General features: G+C 43.0%; 1 protein-coding gene across 3 annotated transcripts in view; it reads right to left on the bottom strand.

Moving 5' to 3' along the window:
* Positions 1-19,935, bottom strand: part of aga (aspartylglucosaminidase) — a 24,312-nt gene extending 4,377 nt beyond the window's left edge. For 2 of the 3 annotated variants that reach the window (XM_053878468.1, XM_053878469.1), the window contains exons 1-7: positions 19,706-19,935; positions 15,269-15,422; positions 10,471-10,583; positions 9,330-9,442; positions 3,925-4,033; positions 3,541-3,616; positions 3,325-3,432 (exon numbers count right to left, since the gene is read on the bottom strand). In XM_053878468.1, coding sequence (XP_053734443.1) covers positions 3,325-3,432; positions 3,541-3,616; positions 3,925-4,033; positions 9,330-9,442; positions 10,471-10,583; positions 15,269-15,422; positions 19,706-19,808 — 776 coding nt within the window. In that variant the 5' untranslated portion in view covers positions 19,809-19,935. The remainder of the gene's footprint in view (positions 1-3,324; positions 3,433-3,540; positions 3,617-3,924; positions 4,034-9,329; positions 9,443-10,470; positions 10,584-15,268; positions 15,423-19,705) is intronic. The other variant, XM_053878470.1, reaches the window with a different exon arrangement.
* Between the last annotated feature and the right edge of the window lie 707 nt (positions 19,936-20,642).

Consider the following 20,642-nt stretch of genomic DNA (forward strand, 5'->3'; position numbering starts at 1 on the left):
ACATGGGTGGGAAAATCAACAACAATTCCCACTTGTGTTGATATGTATCTCCATTAACAAAGAAAAAAAGATTGGTACTTTGCTTTCTTTGCCACTTTGGACGCCATTGTCATTGGCAGAAAATACACAACGCATCCTGGGTCTTCCTCAATCTTGAGGAAGGCGTCGGCGAATCTCAAAACTGAGGAAGCCGCTTTCTGAGGTTGAGGATGAAGGAAATTTACCGCTAGTCGCGGGACACGCAACTGCTGTGTTGCAAAGTTCATCCAGTCTTGTCCGACTCAACTGAATTAAAAAGACATTTAGATTTAAAAATTAAACGCTAGTCACATGTCTCTTCCATTAAAGGCAAAGTGTAAATGCAACAGCTGAGTTCCGTATTTAATTCGCCGCACAAATGTCACGGTGGTGAGATATTGATTCAATTAAATGTCACCATGTTCTGTAATTACAACTGTGTCAGGAGTGGAGAAGCTTCCCACCAACACGCAGGTGAGCAGCTCATCCAAGGAAAGACTTTCAAACTTTTTTTACAGAGATAGTGAAGCTCTTTCAGCAAAACAATTTGGAATAGCAGCCGGCACCAATTAAGTCAATGGGAAAGATGGGAAGCACAACAACCTGACAGTTGCAGACAAGTCAAGTGACCCTCCGAGGTAAAAATCGATGCTCAAGTCCAAATGTTGCTCGTCTCTCTTCTTCGACATCACTGAAAGAAGTTTTCCTTCATCCAATTATGCCGCAAGAGAAAAGGCGTGTCGTTCCAGATCCGTTGTCTATGACAGGATTCAGGTGAGAACGAGTCAAGGCTAGTGTAACATTTGGACACTGTTGCATTGTAACTCATCCACTGAAGACTTAAACAGCGTTGGTCCATGTTTGATACGTGAGTGGATGTGATGCGAGCGGAGGGAGGGCTCCCTCTTCAGCAGTGGTGAGAAGCTAGACTCCGACGATAGGGGCAAAGCAGCCTTGAGAACCAGGTCTTGGCTCAAAGAGATGAACGTAATGGGCTGGTTTGAGGCGGCACTGGAGGACGATAGGTTTGCCTCATGTTCACTTAGCGGACACACATTTTACCTCCTCACAGAAGTCGACCTGTGGCGTGACAACACACCCTCTCCAGCGTGCCGAGGTTTGACTCATCTGCACTCATTTGTGAGGCAACAAACTTGCTAACAATAGGAGGCCGATGACTCCTTAAATAAAATTGAGATTTCTAAACAACTGGAATCAACTCGAGTGGTAAAGCTGTGTAGAGCAGTGGTCCCCAACCTTTTTATCACTGCGGACCGGTCAACACTTGACAATTGGAACGTGGCCCGGGGGGTATGAAGTTGCCACTTTGACCCGTCATACAAGGCCTCTGCATGTTTGTGTGCCCACTAAGACTCTCAAACTCCTGTCCTCTCGACCAGTGCCCTAATGCTCTCTGGCTCTGGTCACTATGGTCACGTTTGTACCCGCCTTCAAAACTGCATGTAGATACACCATGATACCGAATATAAAGTGCATGAAAATTGGTAAATCGATGGGAGCCTCCGATAAATCCTTCAAATACTTCAAGTATGACTCTTGGTATTGTTTGTTAGAAACTGCCTTCTTATTGGAAGTCGTAGGCTCTTCCATCTCCTCACTGAACCTTTTTCCCTTCACAAAGAAACAACTGTTTCCTACTCATTTTGCGAGCATGTGGGTTAAATTTGGACTCTCAAGTGACCGAGGCTCAACCAAGAGGATCCAGTCATTTTTCAAAATAAAAGTTTTTTCAAAATAAAAGATCCTTCAGTCTCAGATTATACACAAAACGGGAAAAATAAATTATTTCTTGTGCGGCCCGGTACCAATTGATCCACGGACTGGTACCGGTCCCCGGCCCAGGGGTTGGGGACCACTGGAGTAGAGGACATGGGTAATCTGGCGCCGTGAGACTGGAGATTCGTCTGTGTTCTCATGGAGATTGGCCACGTCTGAACAAGACGTCGGCTCACGTCTGGTGTTTAGCAACTGTACTCAGGACTTGTCAAACGTGACCTGCTCTTCACTAGGTCAAGGGTCAGCCAGCCTTGGGTTTATCCATCTGCATCCTCAGATGCTCCACAGAGGTCAGCTCTGCAATTACACTGTGGAGTCAGTTTCCCCCAGGTGAGAATGTAAAGTCTTCAACTTATGCAGCTTGCCCTCAGATGCTGCTCAGGGTTAATGATCATGTCGCTCAACGTGCACTTAAACGGTGAATGTGAGTGGCTTGAGGTAAAAGAACAGAGTGAAAGAAACTCATCTATTCACCAGAGCACGTAATTCGGCCAGTTTCTTTTGTCCATAGACACAAATCTTCTTCTTCTTTCCACTCCCCCCCTTTTTTTTGGCTAAATATTATTCAGTAATATTTTCATAACCTTTTGGAGAATATTTAAGTCACTTTTTATTACTTTATTTTCCCTTCTTGCATTATTCTCTTTCCTTTGTCATTTTAAAACTCTAATTTCGTTTATTATTCAAAGAGCTTAATTTATCAGGAAGATAAGGTTCTGTTGGTGCATTTTATCAGTTCATAAAAGAGTGGAATTATATACACAATCTTTCCCCCTATTATACTTTTTAATGTAACTTTTTTTCCCCCACAATAACAGAGAAATACAGCGAAAACTTTCTCATTCAAAAAAGGATTTTTTTATTTCCATGATATTATTTCTCTTCCCCTGGCAACAGTGCCAGGATATGCTGAGGCCCCAGTGGAAATTCACTCGCCCACCCCCGCTCTATCTAGTGATGCGCTTATGAGACCGTGTCCTTGGTTTCAGTGCTCAGTAGGTGGCGCTCTCAGTTTAAAAATCATGTGATGTTTCAATGAAACGGACGCTCAAATCCCACGATTTTAGAGCATGTTAGAGTGCCATATAGTGGGCTCTGACAATGCGTGAGCTGCTCCATGAAGTCTCATGAACCCCTCTAGTCCGTACTCAAAGATCACCCATGACAGTCGTCTCCACCCTTCCCTGGCTGTACGGTCGCAACGTGCAATGAGAGCAATGTTGCGCAAACAAGTTTACAGTAGATGATGCTGTCTTTAAATGTGAACTCAAATCCGGTATATTTGAGGGCAAGTGCTCAAAGTCTTGCTGGGTGCCACATGGACGACAGACTGTCCATGATTCATGATTCATGAGATCCACTCCAAATACCACGGTAACACCTGAGATTTCTCAGTCTCATTTACAGTTGTCCGAGGTCCCAAAGGCCGTGTTGCCCTGAATGTAAAGCCCGAAATTGAAAACTTTGAAAGAAGAAAACTGTCATGCTGTGTATTGTTGTGTACTGTACCTGGGTAGGAAGCGCATCATCAAGTCCCCGTCTCCAGTGGCGGCTGCAGCACCCACCGAGCTGTCGGCATATGCGCCCGCACCGACGACAGGGGAGTCGCCAACGCGCCTGCCGCGCGACACAAACACATTTATCATCATGACACATGATCTTTCGCGGCGTCCCATATACAACATTGAAGCACACAAACAGCTCGACACCTAAAACTCTACATACCCAGGAACTTTGTGGGTCAGTCCGTTGGTGGATGTGCCGGCGGCCACGTGACCGTACGCATCAATGGCGATCATCCCTGGCGTGGAAACAGAACGACTCTCAACCAATTGAACCAGAAACGCCTCATTTTTGCACTCAGTCGTCCATTAGTGCATTCTGTCGTGTCCATAAACAACACATTAAATCCCACCATCCTCTGAGGCCTGAACAACAAGTCAAACCTAATTAGAAGGGTCAAGTGAAGAGGGAGTTTGAGTTATTAATTAAACTTCCCTTATTGTTTCGGCACTGAACTTTTTTTTTTATGAGGGGCTTAAACGGCAAAACAATAAAATGCCACAGGAAAGCCGACTTTGCTGTTCTGCGCCGGCAGATAAAACCTACCTATGGTGTCGTGGGAGTCTATGTTTGCATGCCGTGGCCTTTTGCTCTGCTGCACTGTCGCCACAGGCTTGTAGGGTCCGCAGGATTTGGAGGGATCCGGAACTACTTTCTAGTGAGAGACAGATGGATAAGTGTTGAGGTTTGACACTAAGAATAGCAGGTGAATGGCGGTTTATCTCCAACACAAATGGATTCACACAGACAGAAGCTGGATCAGATTTGAAACCAAAGTCGTTCATACTCCCCCTGAGACACTAGCTAAACTAAACTGATGGCGTGGTTGGACGCGTGTTGGGATCACTGACTCAATTTAACTTGTTTCCCTCCAACCAACTCGTAACAGACAAGTAGGAATCTAATGTCAGACCAAAGACGAAAAATAAAGACGCCCAAATCTCAAGATAAAAGCGTGATGACTGGAAAAGCTACTGTTTTGGCTAATCAAGCTAAATGTTCGGGAGAAGCTAGCGGGTGGTTGCCGCCGGAGGATATCGTCAGAGCAATAAAAGACGACCTCAAGTCTCACAATGTAGGTTTACGGCGTGAGTTTTCCCTCTTGTAACAAGAAATAAACTGTAAGTTGGACAGTTTGACGGAGGAAATTCTGAATTTTGCCAGTCGAGTTAATAAGGAGGAAACTCGAGTTGAGCGACTGGAGCAGTGGTGCACCGAGGAGACTGAAGTTATCGCTACCTGTCGGGATATCCAGAACCACATGGAAAAGAAGCTGGTAGACTTCGAGTCCCGCATTTTTTGCCTCGGAGAAGGAGAGGAGGGGAGATCGATGGCACAGTTTATTGAGACGCTCCTGAAAACGACACTGTCTCTACAGGAAGAAATGGAGCTGGAAATCCAACGGGCTCCAGGTCCCAAACCTCCACCAGAGAAGCAACCCAGAGCCATCATTGTGTGCTTTCTGGAGTTCACAACTAAGGAGATGAGTTTGCATGAAGCTTGGAAACGGGGAAAGCTACAGCCAGGGAACAAATTACCCTGTATTTTGACCATGATAATGCCACAGCGATTGCGAAGAGATGTTGAGAGTACAATGAGTTCAACAGAATTTTGAAGGAGAACTGGGTTCGCTTTCAATCTCCATGCACCAACTTGCGGATTCACTGGGACTCTGGAGTTCACACAAACACCAGAGGACGTCCGGCGAGGGATAAAGAGGAGAGGCTTCTGCGTGGACGAGCCAGCAGACAGAGGCGATGACAACAACCCGGGTTCGAGACTCCGCGAGTGGCTTGGGTGGCAGCAGACACAGGGCGCACGTAAGAGTGAAAAGAGATAAACTTGTGGAGTTCCAGAGAGACTAAACCAACATTTATTCAAGAGCTAAACTAAACTAATAAATCACAGTCCAAGTCGCGCGACATGTTGTGTGAGGATTCAGGATTGATTGATTGATGGATGAAACACTGCATTCACTGTCCGATCCTTATTGATGGGATTGAATGAAATACTGTAAATAAAGCCAGCATGAAGTGACAGTGTTTACTTCATTAATCTTTGCATTCATTAAGAGCACACCGTTGAGATAAGATGAATGAGTGCGTCGTCTGTCGCGCGGGGCCGGAAAAAAAACAAGAGTATTTTGCAGCAGACACCGCTGGCTCCAGAGCAGCCAACTTTTAATATCTTTTAAAGATTTCCCAGCGGTCCCTGAATGCACCCTAACATGCAGCAAAGTGTGAGAACTTCATTCCAGTCTTTCTCCAACCTCGACGCTACACTAATGAAATCCAAATAAAAAACACATCACGTTTATGCAAAACAGAAGAGTGTTTTATTCAGAATGTTTATCTCTCCCAGCATTCCTGCTTTATGGATTCCGCTGTGTCATCAATAAACCAAAGTTACGATCAACTGGTTTTCTTCTAAAAGTGTCAGTGCATTATTCATGAAGCACAGTCTGTTATATTTCATTCATTCTGTAAAGGGAAAAGCCCTGAGAACATTCCCCTTGGTTATAAATAAAACAACCAGAGTTGTTCTCCAGCCACCCCAAAAACATTTTTCATTTATTTTTTTTCCCCCGTACCGACCTATTAAATGAATTATTTGTTTACAGGGTCAAAAGGGAGTGAAACACCTGACAACAGATTCGTGCCAGTTCAATTTGAGTAAAAGATGCTACTTTCGGGACTGATGCGTGATAACAGCAGTTTTAAAAGATGAGTACTTAACAGCCCACTGGAGGGGGTGCAGTGTATTTCTCACTGGCTATGCCAGACTTTTCTGTTCTTTTTGTCCAGGTGGTGTTTTCCCCCTCCCCCTTGCAGTGTCCTTTAGAGACCATGCCCTGTCACTTGCAATACCCACATCTATATTGTAAGAATATGTCAGAATATGCGGTTTTAAGCCACCACATTTGTGGCCTGAAAGTTTATTTCTGCCGGGCCGGTAACGCTTGAACCCACTGGACACTGGAGGGCACTATAGCTGTCTGGCTCAGGAAAAGAATTTCAACATTCCAAACAGTGAGTGTGAAAGTGAAATGACTTATGTTCTGAACAAAAAAAGGGCTACATCAACCAACAGGTCCACGGCTTCTTCGCCTCCCTCACAACGCAACACCAATAACATCATAACTTGATCTGCTCTCAGTTATTCCTGGGGCGACTCCTGGTTTTTCTTTTCTTGTCTCTGAACATCTCCTCCTGCAGTTTATCATGCATTCATTTGATGACACCCGAACTGATGTACTTTTCCCAACCTGAGGGCCAAACACCCGCACACTACCTGAAACTAAACATGGCCAGTAAAGATGATTAATTCAGCCCACCAGCACTTGTGTCAATAATTACATTGCGGTCACGCTGACTGGCTGAGTTAATAATGAAATGGGCTGCATCTTCGTACACAACTCCCTGGTGTTATACGATCAATAAGACAGTAAGTAAATGGGCGCACGGTGGGGTAGTGGTTGACACCACCAACTCACTGCGAGAAGGCTCTGCACCTTTGTGTGGACTTTGTATGTCCTCACAAAGCAGGTGATAATCCATACAAGAATCACTAAACTGTCCAGAAACAACAACAAGAAGGTCATTGAACGCATCTCCAACAAGTACTGACAGGGGCTTCATGAAACAGTGTACTCATTTTCAGAGCCCACTGGCAGCTCTAAAGTCTTAAGATTTGAACAACCATTTCAATGCAACCTCACGTTATTTTCTAGCTGAGTGCAGCACCTATTGTGCTGTAAATCACAACACTGTTTCATGACGCCCCATTGGGCCATCACTACAGACAAGTCTCTGCAACTGTGCATAAATACGCAGCATGAAAGGATCATATATTGTCTGCAAAGTTCTGCTGAATAACCGACAGCTGGCTGTTCCACTGATCTCTAGCCTCCCCAAAACAGACAGCATCATAAGAAATAAATACCAAGGACAGGGCTGTATGACAGAGAAACAGTGGGGACAAAACTCACCTAGAAGTCCCTTTATTCACACATAGTTTGGGCTGTTGACCCTTCTTAAGAGAGTATTGCACCGAGTCCATGTTCAGATTTAATTTTATACACCATTGACTGTCAGCCCATTCACACTGGCTCAACCCACTTCTGGTTCTAGAATGCAATTTTGCGTTCACATAGGGAGAAGAACTAGTTTGGAACCACGGCTGGAACCAGCAAAAGCTGGTTTGAGCTTGCGAACCATGATGCCATCTGTGGGTCTGTCGGATTCACTCTTTACAAAATGAATGACAACTCGAGGAAGTACTGGAAATGATATGAAAGTAAATATGTGCTCTGTTTGCTCTGGCATGAGACGGACGGATGACTCAGACAACAGTCACGCCTGCAAACATATCGCCTGTATCCAGGCACTTGTTACGACTAGGTTCGGCGACTTAACCTCTTCTTTGATTGTTGAATGAAAACAGGTAATGCAACAAGTATTTCCGGAATATCAGAGCGTCTAGCTAGTTTTCTAGCGTGTCGTTTATTTCTGCCCGAGTGGTTCCAGAACCAGAACCGTGTTGGTGAGAAAGGGCTCTGAATGGAGCCGACTGCTGTCCAACTATAGCTCTGCAGCATCACAACCTTCATCGTCTGACCAGCGCGAGTCATTTGTTTACACCAGCCAGCTTTTCTTCCTCAAAAAGCAGTGACCAGTTGCTCAGATTTCAGCCGATATTTCTCGCAACTTCCTCCGCTTCCAAACTCCGGTTACGTCACAAGATGGTGGTGGTGGTTTTATGAGGACTGAGCTTTGCACTCTTCTGCATCACAGTGAAATTAAAAGTAAAATACGGAAACAAAATTGTTTTCTTTGCAGGATTTTTGTTCTTTTATAGTTTACACAAAATTATTTCTACTTGTGCCTTGGTTGACTTGATGTTGGTGAGCCTCTAACATCGCTTGGAAGTCCATAATTCTTACCTCAGTCTAAGGTCATAGCTACAGCACACAGTTGATCAGAGGTGATAGATATCTGCTCTAAGCAACAGCAAGCTGCTTGTCTTTCCTCGCGCTCTAAACTTTCGCCCTAGATAAACTATTGTTTGGGTCTGTTAAGACGACACACTGAATTTGCTACCAAGAAGTCAAATTAAAACCATTAAAACCTCAGCTGTGAAGAGAAAATTTGTTGGCAACAACATGTACATTTGATATAAAGGCACTTAAACTAAGACTAAGAAATTTTAAAATTAAGTCTTACACCCAAGGACCTCAGACTAGATTCCCAGCGGGGATCAAGTGATATTTAGACTTGAACGCCTTAAAGGTAAAAAATAAAATAGCATCTGCGTTTATAGTTTTACTCAGAACTCGTCCGCATCAACATAGTCCAAGGGTCGATGCGGCCCGCGGGCCACACTTTGACCAGGTCTGCTCTATATGCAAAATGATGGATCATGCAAGATTCATGATGCAATTTCAGAAATGATCCAGGCTCTGATTTAAGGTGGTGTTGCTTGGTGACTCACAGAGAGTGCAAATAAGCAACACCTGTGAAAATGACAGTTCAACATCTTCATCTTCAGGAAATCTTGTCACTTACGCTCTTAAATCAAAAGCAACGGCGCTGATAGTTGGAATCAGTCGCTCTCTGGTCGGAGCTGTCGCTGCGTCCAACTGCTGGCCTCGGAATTTTTGAAAATGACACTTAAATTTTGTTTGCCAAAGAACGTGCTCAAGAACACATCGGCAGAGAGCTCTCCTTGAACTGAACACCCTCAAGTGTGAATTTTATCACTGGGACAGCTTGTACTCACTTGGCACGAGGGGAGAAGACAAAAAAAAAAAAGAAGAGACAAAAACAACATCTTATTCTGAGCAGCTCCTGGTGTTTGTGAAAATGGAAGCGGGTGATTTAAGGGTGACAGTGAAGCTCTGCAGGCTGGTTTCCAGCCAATGCGGTGGCCGTCGCGTATGAATAAGCACGTACCTTGTGGTAATTTGGCTGGCAGTTGCCCTTCAGCCACTGCTCAAAGATGTTCAGGGACTTGTTAGTGGTCAGGTCCTCGGAGATGAAGCCCATGCTTTCAGCAAACAGTGTAGCTAATAAACAGAGAAGAGACGCCCAAGGTTCTCATTGATCTTTGCTTATACAACAAACGCCCAGAGGTTTAAAAAGAAAAAATGTGTCAGATTTGTCATGCACAATTTTGCAGCTTCTAGTGCAGTAGTTGATCGCAACAAGAGATATTTTTTAAATGGCAACGAAGGGACGGACAAAAAGAAATATGTTTGTCAGTAGCATTTTATTCGGCTGTACGTTTGTAAAAACCTGTTCATTATGATCTCATGAGAGTGACGGTGTGAATTCAAGGAAGTTTTTTTTCTTGAATAAAGACAGTGGGATTTAGGAATAATGTTGTATAATATCATTATTCACATGTCTATATGACCTTGTTCACAGACTTATTCAGTGTCCCAGTCTTGTCCCAGTCTCTGCGGTCTGGGTCTCAGATTCTCGTGGTCTGGCTCAGGATATTGAGTCGATATTGAGAAGCTATAGTTGATGCTACATGTAGGAGGTTCACCATTCGGAGGCAAGAGTCCATACGAGTCTAATAGCCATCATACAATTACAGCACACGTTTGATCTGTGAAAACATTCACATGTGCTGACACGCAACACAAGACTGTTTCAGTATTGAGGTTCTCATTGTGGAAAAAAATAAAAACTAATTGCGGCGGTTAAACTCATGAAGCTGCAAGACATGGAGTAAAAAGTCTTATTTAAAAAAAAAGGCTTGTTCCTGTTTTGGTCTTTTTCCTACCTTCTGGTTCAGTAGGTGGCGCTCTGAAAATTTTCAGTTTTATCCATGAAAAACATACTTCAGACATGATTTGTGGGGGAATATCGAAATATATAAATACGGAAATGATGCCAGACAAATGTTTTCAACCTACTAAAGAGTGCTTAAGAGTGTGAATATCCATGGCAGAGAACTAGAGGAAGCCAGTAACTGCTATTGATTTTAAAAATGAGCTCTTCAAGTGTGGTCTCTGCTTGGTAGCAGAGCATTACAAAAGATAAAATCACAATAACAGGTGGCATCAGAAGACCACCTCTCACCTACCCGACTCGCCGACCAGAAGTGTGTGATCCGTGTGCTCCATCACGGCTCTGGCCACCCCAATCGCATTCTTGATTCTCCTCAGGTCGGCGACGGCTCCCACCTCCATTGTGTCGCTGCGCGGAGAGAATTCACCACATAAACACTTTTAAAGAGCCGTGCAGTCAGTCGCTGACCTTTGTCGTCCACAATAAACTGCAGGAGTGCAGAAGGCTAATGCGCCGCTTCCATCTCCATCACCTGCGCCGGTCCCCACAGAATTGCTGACCACCGGCCAAAACTAAATCTCACAACGACATTATTAGCCGAGTGTTGCTCCCCGTCTTAGATGAGGAACCCGGGGCCCTTTTTTTTTTTTTTTTTTTTTTTTTTTTTTTTAAATAAATGAATAAGGCAGAATCAAATATTAAGCAGAACAAAAATGGGAGATTATTTGGGCTAATTAACAAATGAGCCAGGCTTGTCAGAAATGATGAAGCCCCACGGTTATGATATTCATGCTTGAGTTCACTACCTTGTTCACGGAAGTCTCCTGAGCAAATATAACAAAACAGTCTTCATCTACTCAGAATTACCCAGAGCAAATTTCACCTTCAGCCATGCTGCTCTGATCACTTTCCATGTGAAGCAAAAAAAAAAAAAGACCCAGCTTTCTTCATTCAAAACACACCTCTTTTTTCAGAGAATTATTAGAGAATAAGGAGGTGTTTTTACATTTGGTACATACTAATGGTGGGACTTCAGTGAGTAATTACGATTAATTCATTGCGACAAAAAAAAAAAAAAAAAAAGCATTAAAATATTTAATTTAATTTCATTGAACAGTTTGCTCTCCAGACGACACAGAACCTCTGTAAGCGCAGGAATTCCTAGTCCACTGACCACACTGATGCACAAGACACGTGGCAGCTAGGATGATAACAACAACAACAAACATGGAGGAATCCCTGAACAAAAGCAAACAAAAGCATCTGTTTGCTTTTGTTCAGGGATGTTTTTCACTTCACACTGGCCAGAGTTTCCACTACTCTGAATTGACTTGAAATTCTTATAAAATTGAAATTCTTATACAAATATTTTCAAGACACTAAAAGAGCTTTAGTTTCAATAAGGTGATATAAAAACTTGAATATAGTCACCACTGTGATTTATTGTGCTAGTGTCAAACTGATGCAAAATAAAATATTTTGTTGTTTAAATGTATGGGTCCATCATTTGATTCAGTAATATACCAAATTTATTCAAATTGAAAAAATGTGGCTTTTTGTGGCCAATATTCCTATACCAGTAAACTGAGAGAATTGAGATTAATTCATCACAAATTCTCCACTTAACTAGATTATTTTTTTTAATCGACTCCCACGTCTACTCCACACATATGCTGTAAATACGATGGTGTCAACAGGGAGGCTTCAGGATCATCATTGGTAGAGAAAGAACAGGCTCCATACAGGACCCCTGCATCCCCCACTACATTGCTCTCTTGACCTCCACCGCTAGTTCCTTGCATCTCTCCTCAGCTTCGGCCATTCCATTCCTCTGGAGGCGCAGCATGGATGCTGCACTGGAGTCCCTGCAGCCCACCTCCACAGGGAAAAAGCCGACTCAACACTTGGACCTTCCTCTAGTCATTACTGGCCTTCACTGTTACTGCATTTATTCATGGTTTTGAAATATATATTTTAAATGCTTTCCTTCACTTTGACAGTTCTAAGGTCGTAGGCCAAAAGAAACGCCAGACACTAATTGAAAAGACTGTTTTTTCTAAACAATTCAAAGGGATATACTGCATACAATGTTCAAGTAAATGAAAGGAAGATCAATCCGTCAGTGCAGATTCCATGTAATATTCCGTGTTTATTTTCATTCCTGCTAATGACACCCTCTGCTTTACAGGGAAAGCGCTCCGTCTCTCAGTTCACCTCACAATACTCCTAGAGGACTAAAAATACATTTGCTTTTAGTAGCTGTCTGACATTTGGCTCCTGCCTCAACTTCTGAAAGCAAAAATATGCAACAAGTTATTCATTAAAGAGCTTTCAGATCCTAATTAGCAGTTAATTGAAGGCAGACGCGCGGGGAAGGTCAGCACTTTATTATTTGATTATTGTTGACAGCAAATCGACAGAGAAAGCACAAATCTAATTCTGTGACAGCTAGCGGAGTCTAATTGAGTGATCAAGATGACTCATTTTCAAAATATTTGTGGAAGCCATTTAAGTGTGTGTGTGTGCGAGCGTGTGTGTCAGATGTTTTTATTTGCCAGGAAATGAATTGGTTTATTGTCTGAGAATAAATCAAGTAGTACTTGATATTGAACCATGAGAAATAAACACCGCACGCAGCAGGGGGATCAATTTGTTTCTGACGCGGCGCAGCTGTGTAGCGTTTGTGGGTCAGCTGTGATGTAGGGTGACCTCAGGTGACCTCTCCGCTGCAGTTGCACTCCTCCACTGAGCAGACTCCTGCTTTTTATAAAGTCAAGTGCCTGTAAATCGTGACTCTCTCAGAAACAACGGGCAACTAATATGATGCGTTATTCATTGTAAACATGTGACCGCGACACGGTGGCATGTTGGACGACTTTTTTTCCTCAGCATAACAGGTGCCGGGACAGTAGACAGGCCTGTGTAAAACCATGTATTCAGGCTAGACGGCACCACGCATGTTGAAGCAAGGAACTTAAGCGTTGTGCCACATTAGCATAACAACGTAAACATGACAAGGTTGAATAGTAATTGCAAATTTCACTCGGTAACTGTCAAAAATGACAGAGAAGACCCCCCTGGTGGCACTTGAAATATGGAATTATCCAGGAATTTGCTGTGAAAATGAAGCGTCTTTAACTGGAGCGATACAGTTGCCCGCTCCATGACTCTCCTACTGAGTTGGAAACCATTTGTCTCGGCCTGGTTCATTTCAATTGGAGGTGACGGAGGAGTGCGTTCGGACAGCAACACTGACAAGTTGTGCTGTTAAATACAAAGGGGAGTGGATCTTATACATTGCCTTTTTTTTCGGTTTGTTTATCAACTTTTCTGGCGGTTATCATGTTTCATATTAAACGTCATATGACCATGTAACACAGACAAAACAGTACCATAAAAAAAAAAAAATAATAAGAGTTCAATAATTTCCTTAGGTTTATGAGAATATTTATGTAAATAACTCCAACTAAGAAGGAAGATTTGTGCGGAGTTATTAGCCCATCTCGCCGCCAAAATCTCTCATGTGATCATACGCGTAGAAAGCATTGATTCACCATGGTAGTTGTCTCAAGTTAGCAATGAGAAATGATCATAACACAATGTTATTCAACATAGATGCGGTAAATAGTCATTGCTCGCTTTATTATCTTCATCATCATTATTATTGTCAATATCAATATCTAGCTTTATTTTCATGAAATATCTGGATATCGAACTTAGTGATGCTCTAGAATCAGAAAATGCTTTTGACAATGATGGACCTCTTGCATTATGCTAGTACACAACATTTGGTGGAAGGGTCATGGTTGTTGGGTGAGTCATCTAAAACACAACTGTTTATGAGTCAGTTTATCTGCAGACCAAAAATGTGAAATTCATCAGATATTCTCATTGAATAATGAGTGCTCAGCATGAAAGGTGGCAACCCTCAGCCCAAATGACCCGAATTGTGAGATATAAAGTGGTTCGGACTCACATGTTTAACTGTGCTTAAAAAGAATGTGGGTCCGACTCTTTCAATCGCTGATCCCTGGGCATCGGAGTTTGGCTCCAGCGGAGAGCAAATTTTCTAAGGCTGAGATGAGGTCCTCCAAACTAGGTTGAACTTTTGCAAGAGCAAGTTGCAAACTGGATGCAACAGTCAAAGTAACATGTTTCGAATTCCAAACACAAAGAAAAAAAAACATTTTCATCATAGTGCATTCTCATCTATGGTCTTCAAGACAGCTATGAAACTCTGACTTCCATGGCTAATGCAATTTTCTAAAGAAGGATCTTGTGACAAGCCCTTCTGCACACAGAAGGACCTGATATTTGCACATACATGTGCAAATATCAGGCACATAATTTAAATACAAAAGTCTTTAAATTGTATTAAAATAGAATGGCAATAATACATTCCAGATGTTGCAAAAGGCCATTGAATTTTCAATAGCACAATGATTAAATTGGCTTATATGTGCTGCAATATGCGCGCACACACGCAACTGTCTTCTTCGGTGGCATAGTTGGGTCACTAGGGGAACATGATTGATAGATTTGTGAGGGAAAACTCTGCAAATCCATGAGGTTTTTTTCCCACTTGAACTTGGGCTCGAATGTGTTCACAGTGAAAGTAAGGTTATTAATGGTTCACATTTACCTATAGCTGGCAGGTCTGCTGACACACACACACACACTTCCTCTTTCACTGCCAGCTGCAGCGAGTGGGGAACATTTCGAGTAGAAGAGCAGAGAATGGGGAGGCAGGCAGAGGGCAGGAGGCAAGGAGAGGGAGCGGGGATGTTAGGTTCAACTCTTTCTTCTGCGCTACTCAACAATAATTGGTTGAAACCGCTCCACCACACTGCTGCATGGTGTTGTCAGTCATGAGTGCTGCACGTGCAGACTCCCCACAGAACTCACACTTCCGCTGCTTTCTCTCTGTGTTTCAGAGAGTCGAGTTGCTTCAGCAAATGTGGATGTCATATTGTGTCCCTGCTCTGTGAGACGTACAGGCTGGCAGGACAGAATGTAAAAGCTTGTGGTCAGTCACCTCTTTAAATGAGGAGTCAGCAGCGATAATAAGCATGAACGTGGGTGCAGAGGTTTACCCGTCCATGATCATGGCGTCCAGCGTTGTCTCTCCAAATTCATCCGGGCTGCCTCCGAATCCCACGGTGCCGTCACACTGGTCCGTTTCACAGCGAGCACAGCCCTTCTCCACGGCGTCCAGCACTGAACCTCCTGACTTCAAGGTGCTCCAGGCTGCAGGGAAATTGTCAGAGTTTAACCACAAATCCACCATTACACAACTCAGATGAGTGAACTGTTGACATTATCTGCCGCTTTATTATTCATGTTGACTTGAAACAAATCTTCACAAAATGACAAAATTGTAATCTCAATTTTATCCTTGTTCACAGCCCTGCTTTTGTCCAATCACAATGTGGGAGCGACCGGCACGTCTAAGCACAGTAAACTGAAGCACTGGGGAAAATAACACATTTGTGCTGCACAGGATTTTAGATATATGTGGCATTTTATTTAAAGAGATTTAATAACCTGTTCCACTGGGACTTAATATCAGTTTAAAAGCCACCGAATTAGAAAATTTATTGGGATCCAATAGCAGAATTTTTAGGTGAACGAATCAGGTAGAATGCAACATATTATTATATTATTATTATTATTATTTATTTATTTTTTTTTATTGAATTACTCAGAAATGAATGGTTCTTTCACACTTCTTGGTTCAGGTGACCTTTCAGCTTGCCAAACCTATAGATTTCCTCATTTTAAAAAAGCACAATAGGGTCCCTTTAATAATACACACTGGGCATGTTACACTAAACAATAAGTCAATTAATTGTACAATAAAGATTAACTTGGTCACTTTGATGGCCTTGATTAATTTCATGTACACAGTGTATTGTATCGGATTGGAAATAAGGTGAAATGACACACCCGTGGTGTGGGAGTATTTTGGCTTCAAATCGCAGGTGAGCACAACAACGTGGGCCAGCGAGTTTGACGAAATTGTTCTCATGTGGTGACAACAAAACCTGCAACATTAAACATGCGCGCTCACCTGAACTACAACCACCAGAGCAGTGAATGCATTTTTATATCATAATGTATTTTTTAAGGCATTTAAAAGTCCTTTAAAAGACATTTTGACTACAACTTTATAATATATTACATTTCATAAAGGCCATCTAATCAAATTTCAAAGGAATGCAAAGGAAAATAATACAAAATAATGGAAAATAATACAAAAATTTAGTCTCAAAACAACAATGTTTCGTACTAATAATTTGTGGCACTATTTATCAACCAGCTAAATTGCTAAATTAACTCACCGCACCCATCAATTTCCACTTCCACTTAAAAGTAGACCAAGGCATCAAATTGAGACAGTAAAAAAAGATTTACTGTCCTTTGTATTGGTGCCTTACACACATTTGAGTCTTTATCGTCTCATATTGGTGCAGCGAATTAAAGAAAGACTGCTCTGCTACAACTGAATTTGGCAGTCATGAGGGATTTTCTTCCCAATGAGCCATTATTTTAATATTTAGAGTAACTTTGTTCCGTTAATAAGCGGTTTATTTGTGTGGAGACGGAGGGCTGCAGCAGCAGCCTGGGGGAGAATGTGGTGACCAGTCAACACAGGCTCTTAACAAAACAGGCCAATGACAACCATTTGCTAACTGATCCCACTCGCGAACCCAAAGGGGATGAAACTACCAACTGTCACTTGCTAAATTCTCAGACCATTACACCCTGTTCCGCCGAGCCATTCCAACTATTTATCCTTTTCTTATTCCGCCATCTCCAGATTCTGCTCAGCCACAGTAGAGATATTATTGCTGTGTGTAGGAGACTCAGCGTTCCCAGCTCTTTGGGTTGCAGCACAGAAGCAGAGATTACTCTGCAATTGTCTGCTGTCCCCCAGAGGGACTGGGATCTCGGTGGATGGATCAATAGCACGCTCCACATTAAACCTCTACCCACACACTTCTTTACACATTTTCATACCAAGCTCAGGGAAAAGACAGATGTAATGTTGATAAATTAAAGACTGCTCAATCGGGACAGTGTTCGCTTTAATCAACGACTTCATTTGCTCCTTAAAACATGCTCTTCATCTTTTCCCCTGATGTGAGAATGAGTTCCTGATGGAAGGCACTCGATAGATACTTGACAACCCATGGACGTGGATTCAATCTCAACATGAGCAATGGATGACCCCGTAGGAAATCAGGAAATGAGCAGCCAGGCAGACGTGATAGATGCAAGTCCAGCCAGTTCTGTTTATTTTCCAACACGTTTGTGACCTGCTCTCATTTCGCAGACAAAACTCTCAAGTCCACATGATCCGGCTCTGCATTGCAAAACCGAGTTTAGTCATGCAACCTGCTAGCACACCCATCTTCCTGTACAGAGATGAGCCAATGTTTGGATCATCATAATAATCCTCAGGCTCTCAGCGAGAGTTCATCAGAACCACCCAAGCATCGAGGCCTCCAATCTGAGAGCCCAAAACATCATCTTCTGGCCTTCAGTCTCACATGGCATCACGAAGACATTGCTCTCATGTTCAACATGCAACAGCACCAGAGGCCATACATAGAAAGAGCCATCTCATCTCCACTCAGTCACAGGCATTCAATGGTCCACAGTAGCCTCATATTCCAGAAACACTGCCAAGTAGTGTTGTAGTCAAGACCACCTAACCCGAGACTAGAACACGCAGAAATCTAGTACAAAACCAATAAGTTGTGGGCCCAAGACCAAGAGCAATGGGGGTCTACAAAAAAAGAAAGGGGCATGGAATTGTCCAAGATGTTTTAGTATCCTGAAGCATTTTCCTGAAGTTTCTTTCACTGGAACTATGGGGGACAAGCCCTCACCATAATTCTTCCTCCACCAAATTTCACACTTGGCACAGGGCAGTGCGAAATGTATCATTCTCCTGTCAACCTTCAAACCCAGACTGGTCCATCAGATCACCAGATGGAAAAGCGGGATTCATCACTCCAGAGAAGGTGTCTCCACTGCTCTATAGTCCAGTGGCAGGTGCTTTACCAGACTGCAAACAGCACTTTGCATTGCGCTTGGTGATTGCATGCAGCTGCTCGGCCATGGAAACCCATTCCATGAAGCTCTCTGTGTACTGTACTGGGGCTAATCTGAAGGCCACATGAAGTTTGGAGCTCTGTAGCAATTGACTGCGCAGAAAGTCGACGACCTCTTCGCACTCTGCGCCTCAGCATCCGCTGACCCCTCTCCGTCACTTTCCATGGCCTACCTCTTCATGGCTGAGTTGCTGTTGTTCCCAAACTCTTCCATGTTCTTATAGTAAAGCTGACAGTTGACTGTGGAATATTCTGGAGGGAGGAAATCTCACCACTGGATTTGTTGCGCAGGTGGCATCCTATGACAGTTCACACTGCAATTCACTGAGCTCCTGAGAGCGGCCCATTCCTTCACCAATGCTTGTCAAAACAGTCTGCAGGTCTAGGTGCTTGATTATATACCCATGTGGCCAGGACAAGTGATTAGGACGCCTTATTCTGATCATTTGGATGGGTGAGCAAATACCTTTGGCAATATTGCCATACTGTATGAGCTAAACTAAGACTACTGTACGTTCCTTAATAAATAAATACTGGCATACATTTATTAATTTTCAAATTTACACTGTCAATCGGTATATTGCGGTATATTATTTTGCATCTTAACCATAGGGCCGAGGCCCACGGTTGGGCCGTGAACGTCCCCTACGGTGCCGCTCGAAGTTTTTTGTTTTACACCTCTGGGCCATGAGACGCTCAGTTTTAATACATTAGTCACATATGGTGGCTGTAGTGAGTCATTGAATTGACTTGACAGCTGCATATGAGTGATAGTTACCATCTATGGAGATGTTCTTGAAAAGGAACGCAACACTTCCATTTACTCTTTACTTATATGTTCTTTGGAGTTTAAATAAAATATATTATTTTTATTTTATCATACTTAGACATTGTTTGATAATTATTTAATATTAATTTATTCAGTTTTTCCCCATTTTCTCAACAGGTGTATTTTTTTCCTTTAGTAAATTTGATGAGTATGACTTGCACCTGGTTCTGCTGCTAGTTGGACTTTTTGATGACAAATACGTTTCTTTGCTATGGTTTCATGTAATTTCACAAGGTTTTCGTTTGTTTACGTGGAAGTAGATTCAAAATGATTATTGATCACAAATGAAATCAAGAGCCATGGATCAGCTCTACTACTTGAATGGGCCCTGGATCCATTTGTTCAAAAAGAACACCTGGGCTAAGGAACATCCAGCTATGCTTTTACTCGCAATGCTTCTACACTATAGAGATGGTAGTGGTTTCCGTCTGCAGCCACCGTACTTGGGAGACAACGTACAGTAGGTTCCGTTGCGCCAACCAACCAACGTCGCTGCTGTCAGTCAATTGTATGTGAAAGAACGTTACGGAGTATTATTAAATTTGTACATTATAAGGCAAAGGAACACGCATGCGTCTCACCTGCAGCAGTAGCATCTCTGAATGGCCAAGTGTTGACCACCAGAGGTAATGAAGCTTGTCCAACCGGAAGAACGAACGTTAAGATGTAAAAGTAGCGAAACATGGTGCCACCCTAACTTGTTAGCCCGACCCTACTGGCTGCTGCGCGACATGCTCTGCTGTCCGAAACATGACAGAGACATAATCCGCTGCGCTGAATTCCAGAAACTTTAAGATGAAACTTCCTCTTTAATCACGTGACAAAGGAGGAGGCGGAGCTTCTTAAAGAGACAGTGCATTGCCAGCTTTCGTTCGTGTTTACATGAACTCAAATCTTTTCCTTCCTTGTATATGTTTAATTAAATTAATAACCTAATGTTGATTAAACATGACTTACATGACTAACATAATGATGTATGATCGAAAATATTTATCTTCACATTGTCATAAAACAATTAGTCATTGGTGTCTTGGTGCCATACACGAGTTCGAACAAAAATTTGGAGATTTTTTTTGCTTCCGATTTCGAACGAAAATCCAGAACTCGAACGCCCCCTTGGACCGATCAGCTGACCCACGACGCGCTTTGTTATTGTGTATAGCGCAGCCTCTGTACACAAACGTGTCCCGTTAGCTACAGTTACTGACTGTTTTTTTCTTCATATTGAGGTGCAAAACTTTCCTGTCTCCACACTGGACCGTGGTAGAGTGTCACAGGGGAGGTGCTCGCTCTCCACACCTCCGAGGCTGGAGCGCACACTCCAGGGTTTGATGTCCTGTTGTGGGCTGGAGCTGGGACAGGGATGAGGCGAGTCTGGGACAGAGCGTGACTTGGTTTATGACTTTGTCACAGCCAAACTGCACAGAAGCGCACATTCAGAGCTGGACACGCACCGGGCACCTCTTCACTTCTGGAGAGACGTCACTCACTCGGCAACCCCTCCCACATGCAGCGGCC

Source organism: Synchiropus splendidus, chromosome 11 (genome assembly GCF_027744825.2).
Source record: "Synchiropus splendidus isolate RoL2022-P1 chromosome 11, RoL_Sspl_1.0, whole genome shotgun sequence".
NCBI lineage: Eukaryota > Metazoa > Chordata > Actinopteri > Syngnathiformes > Callionymidae > Synchiropus > Synchiropus splendidus.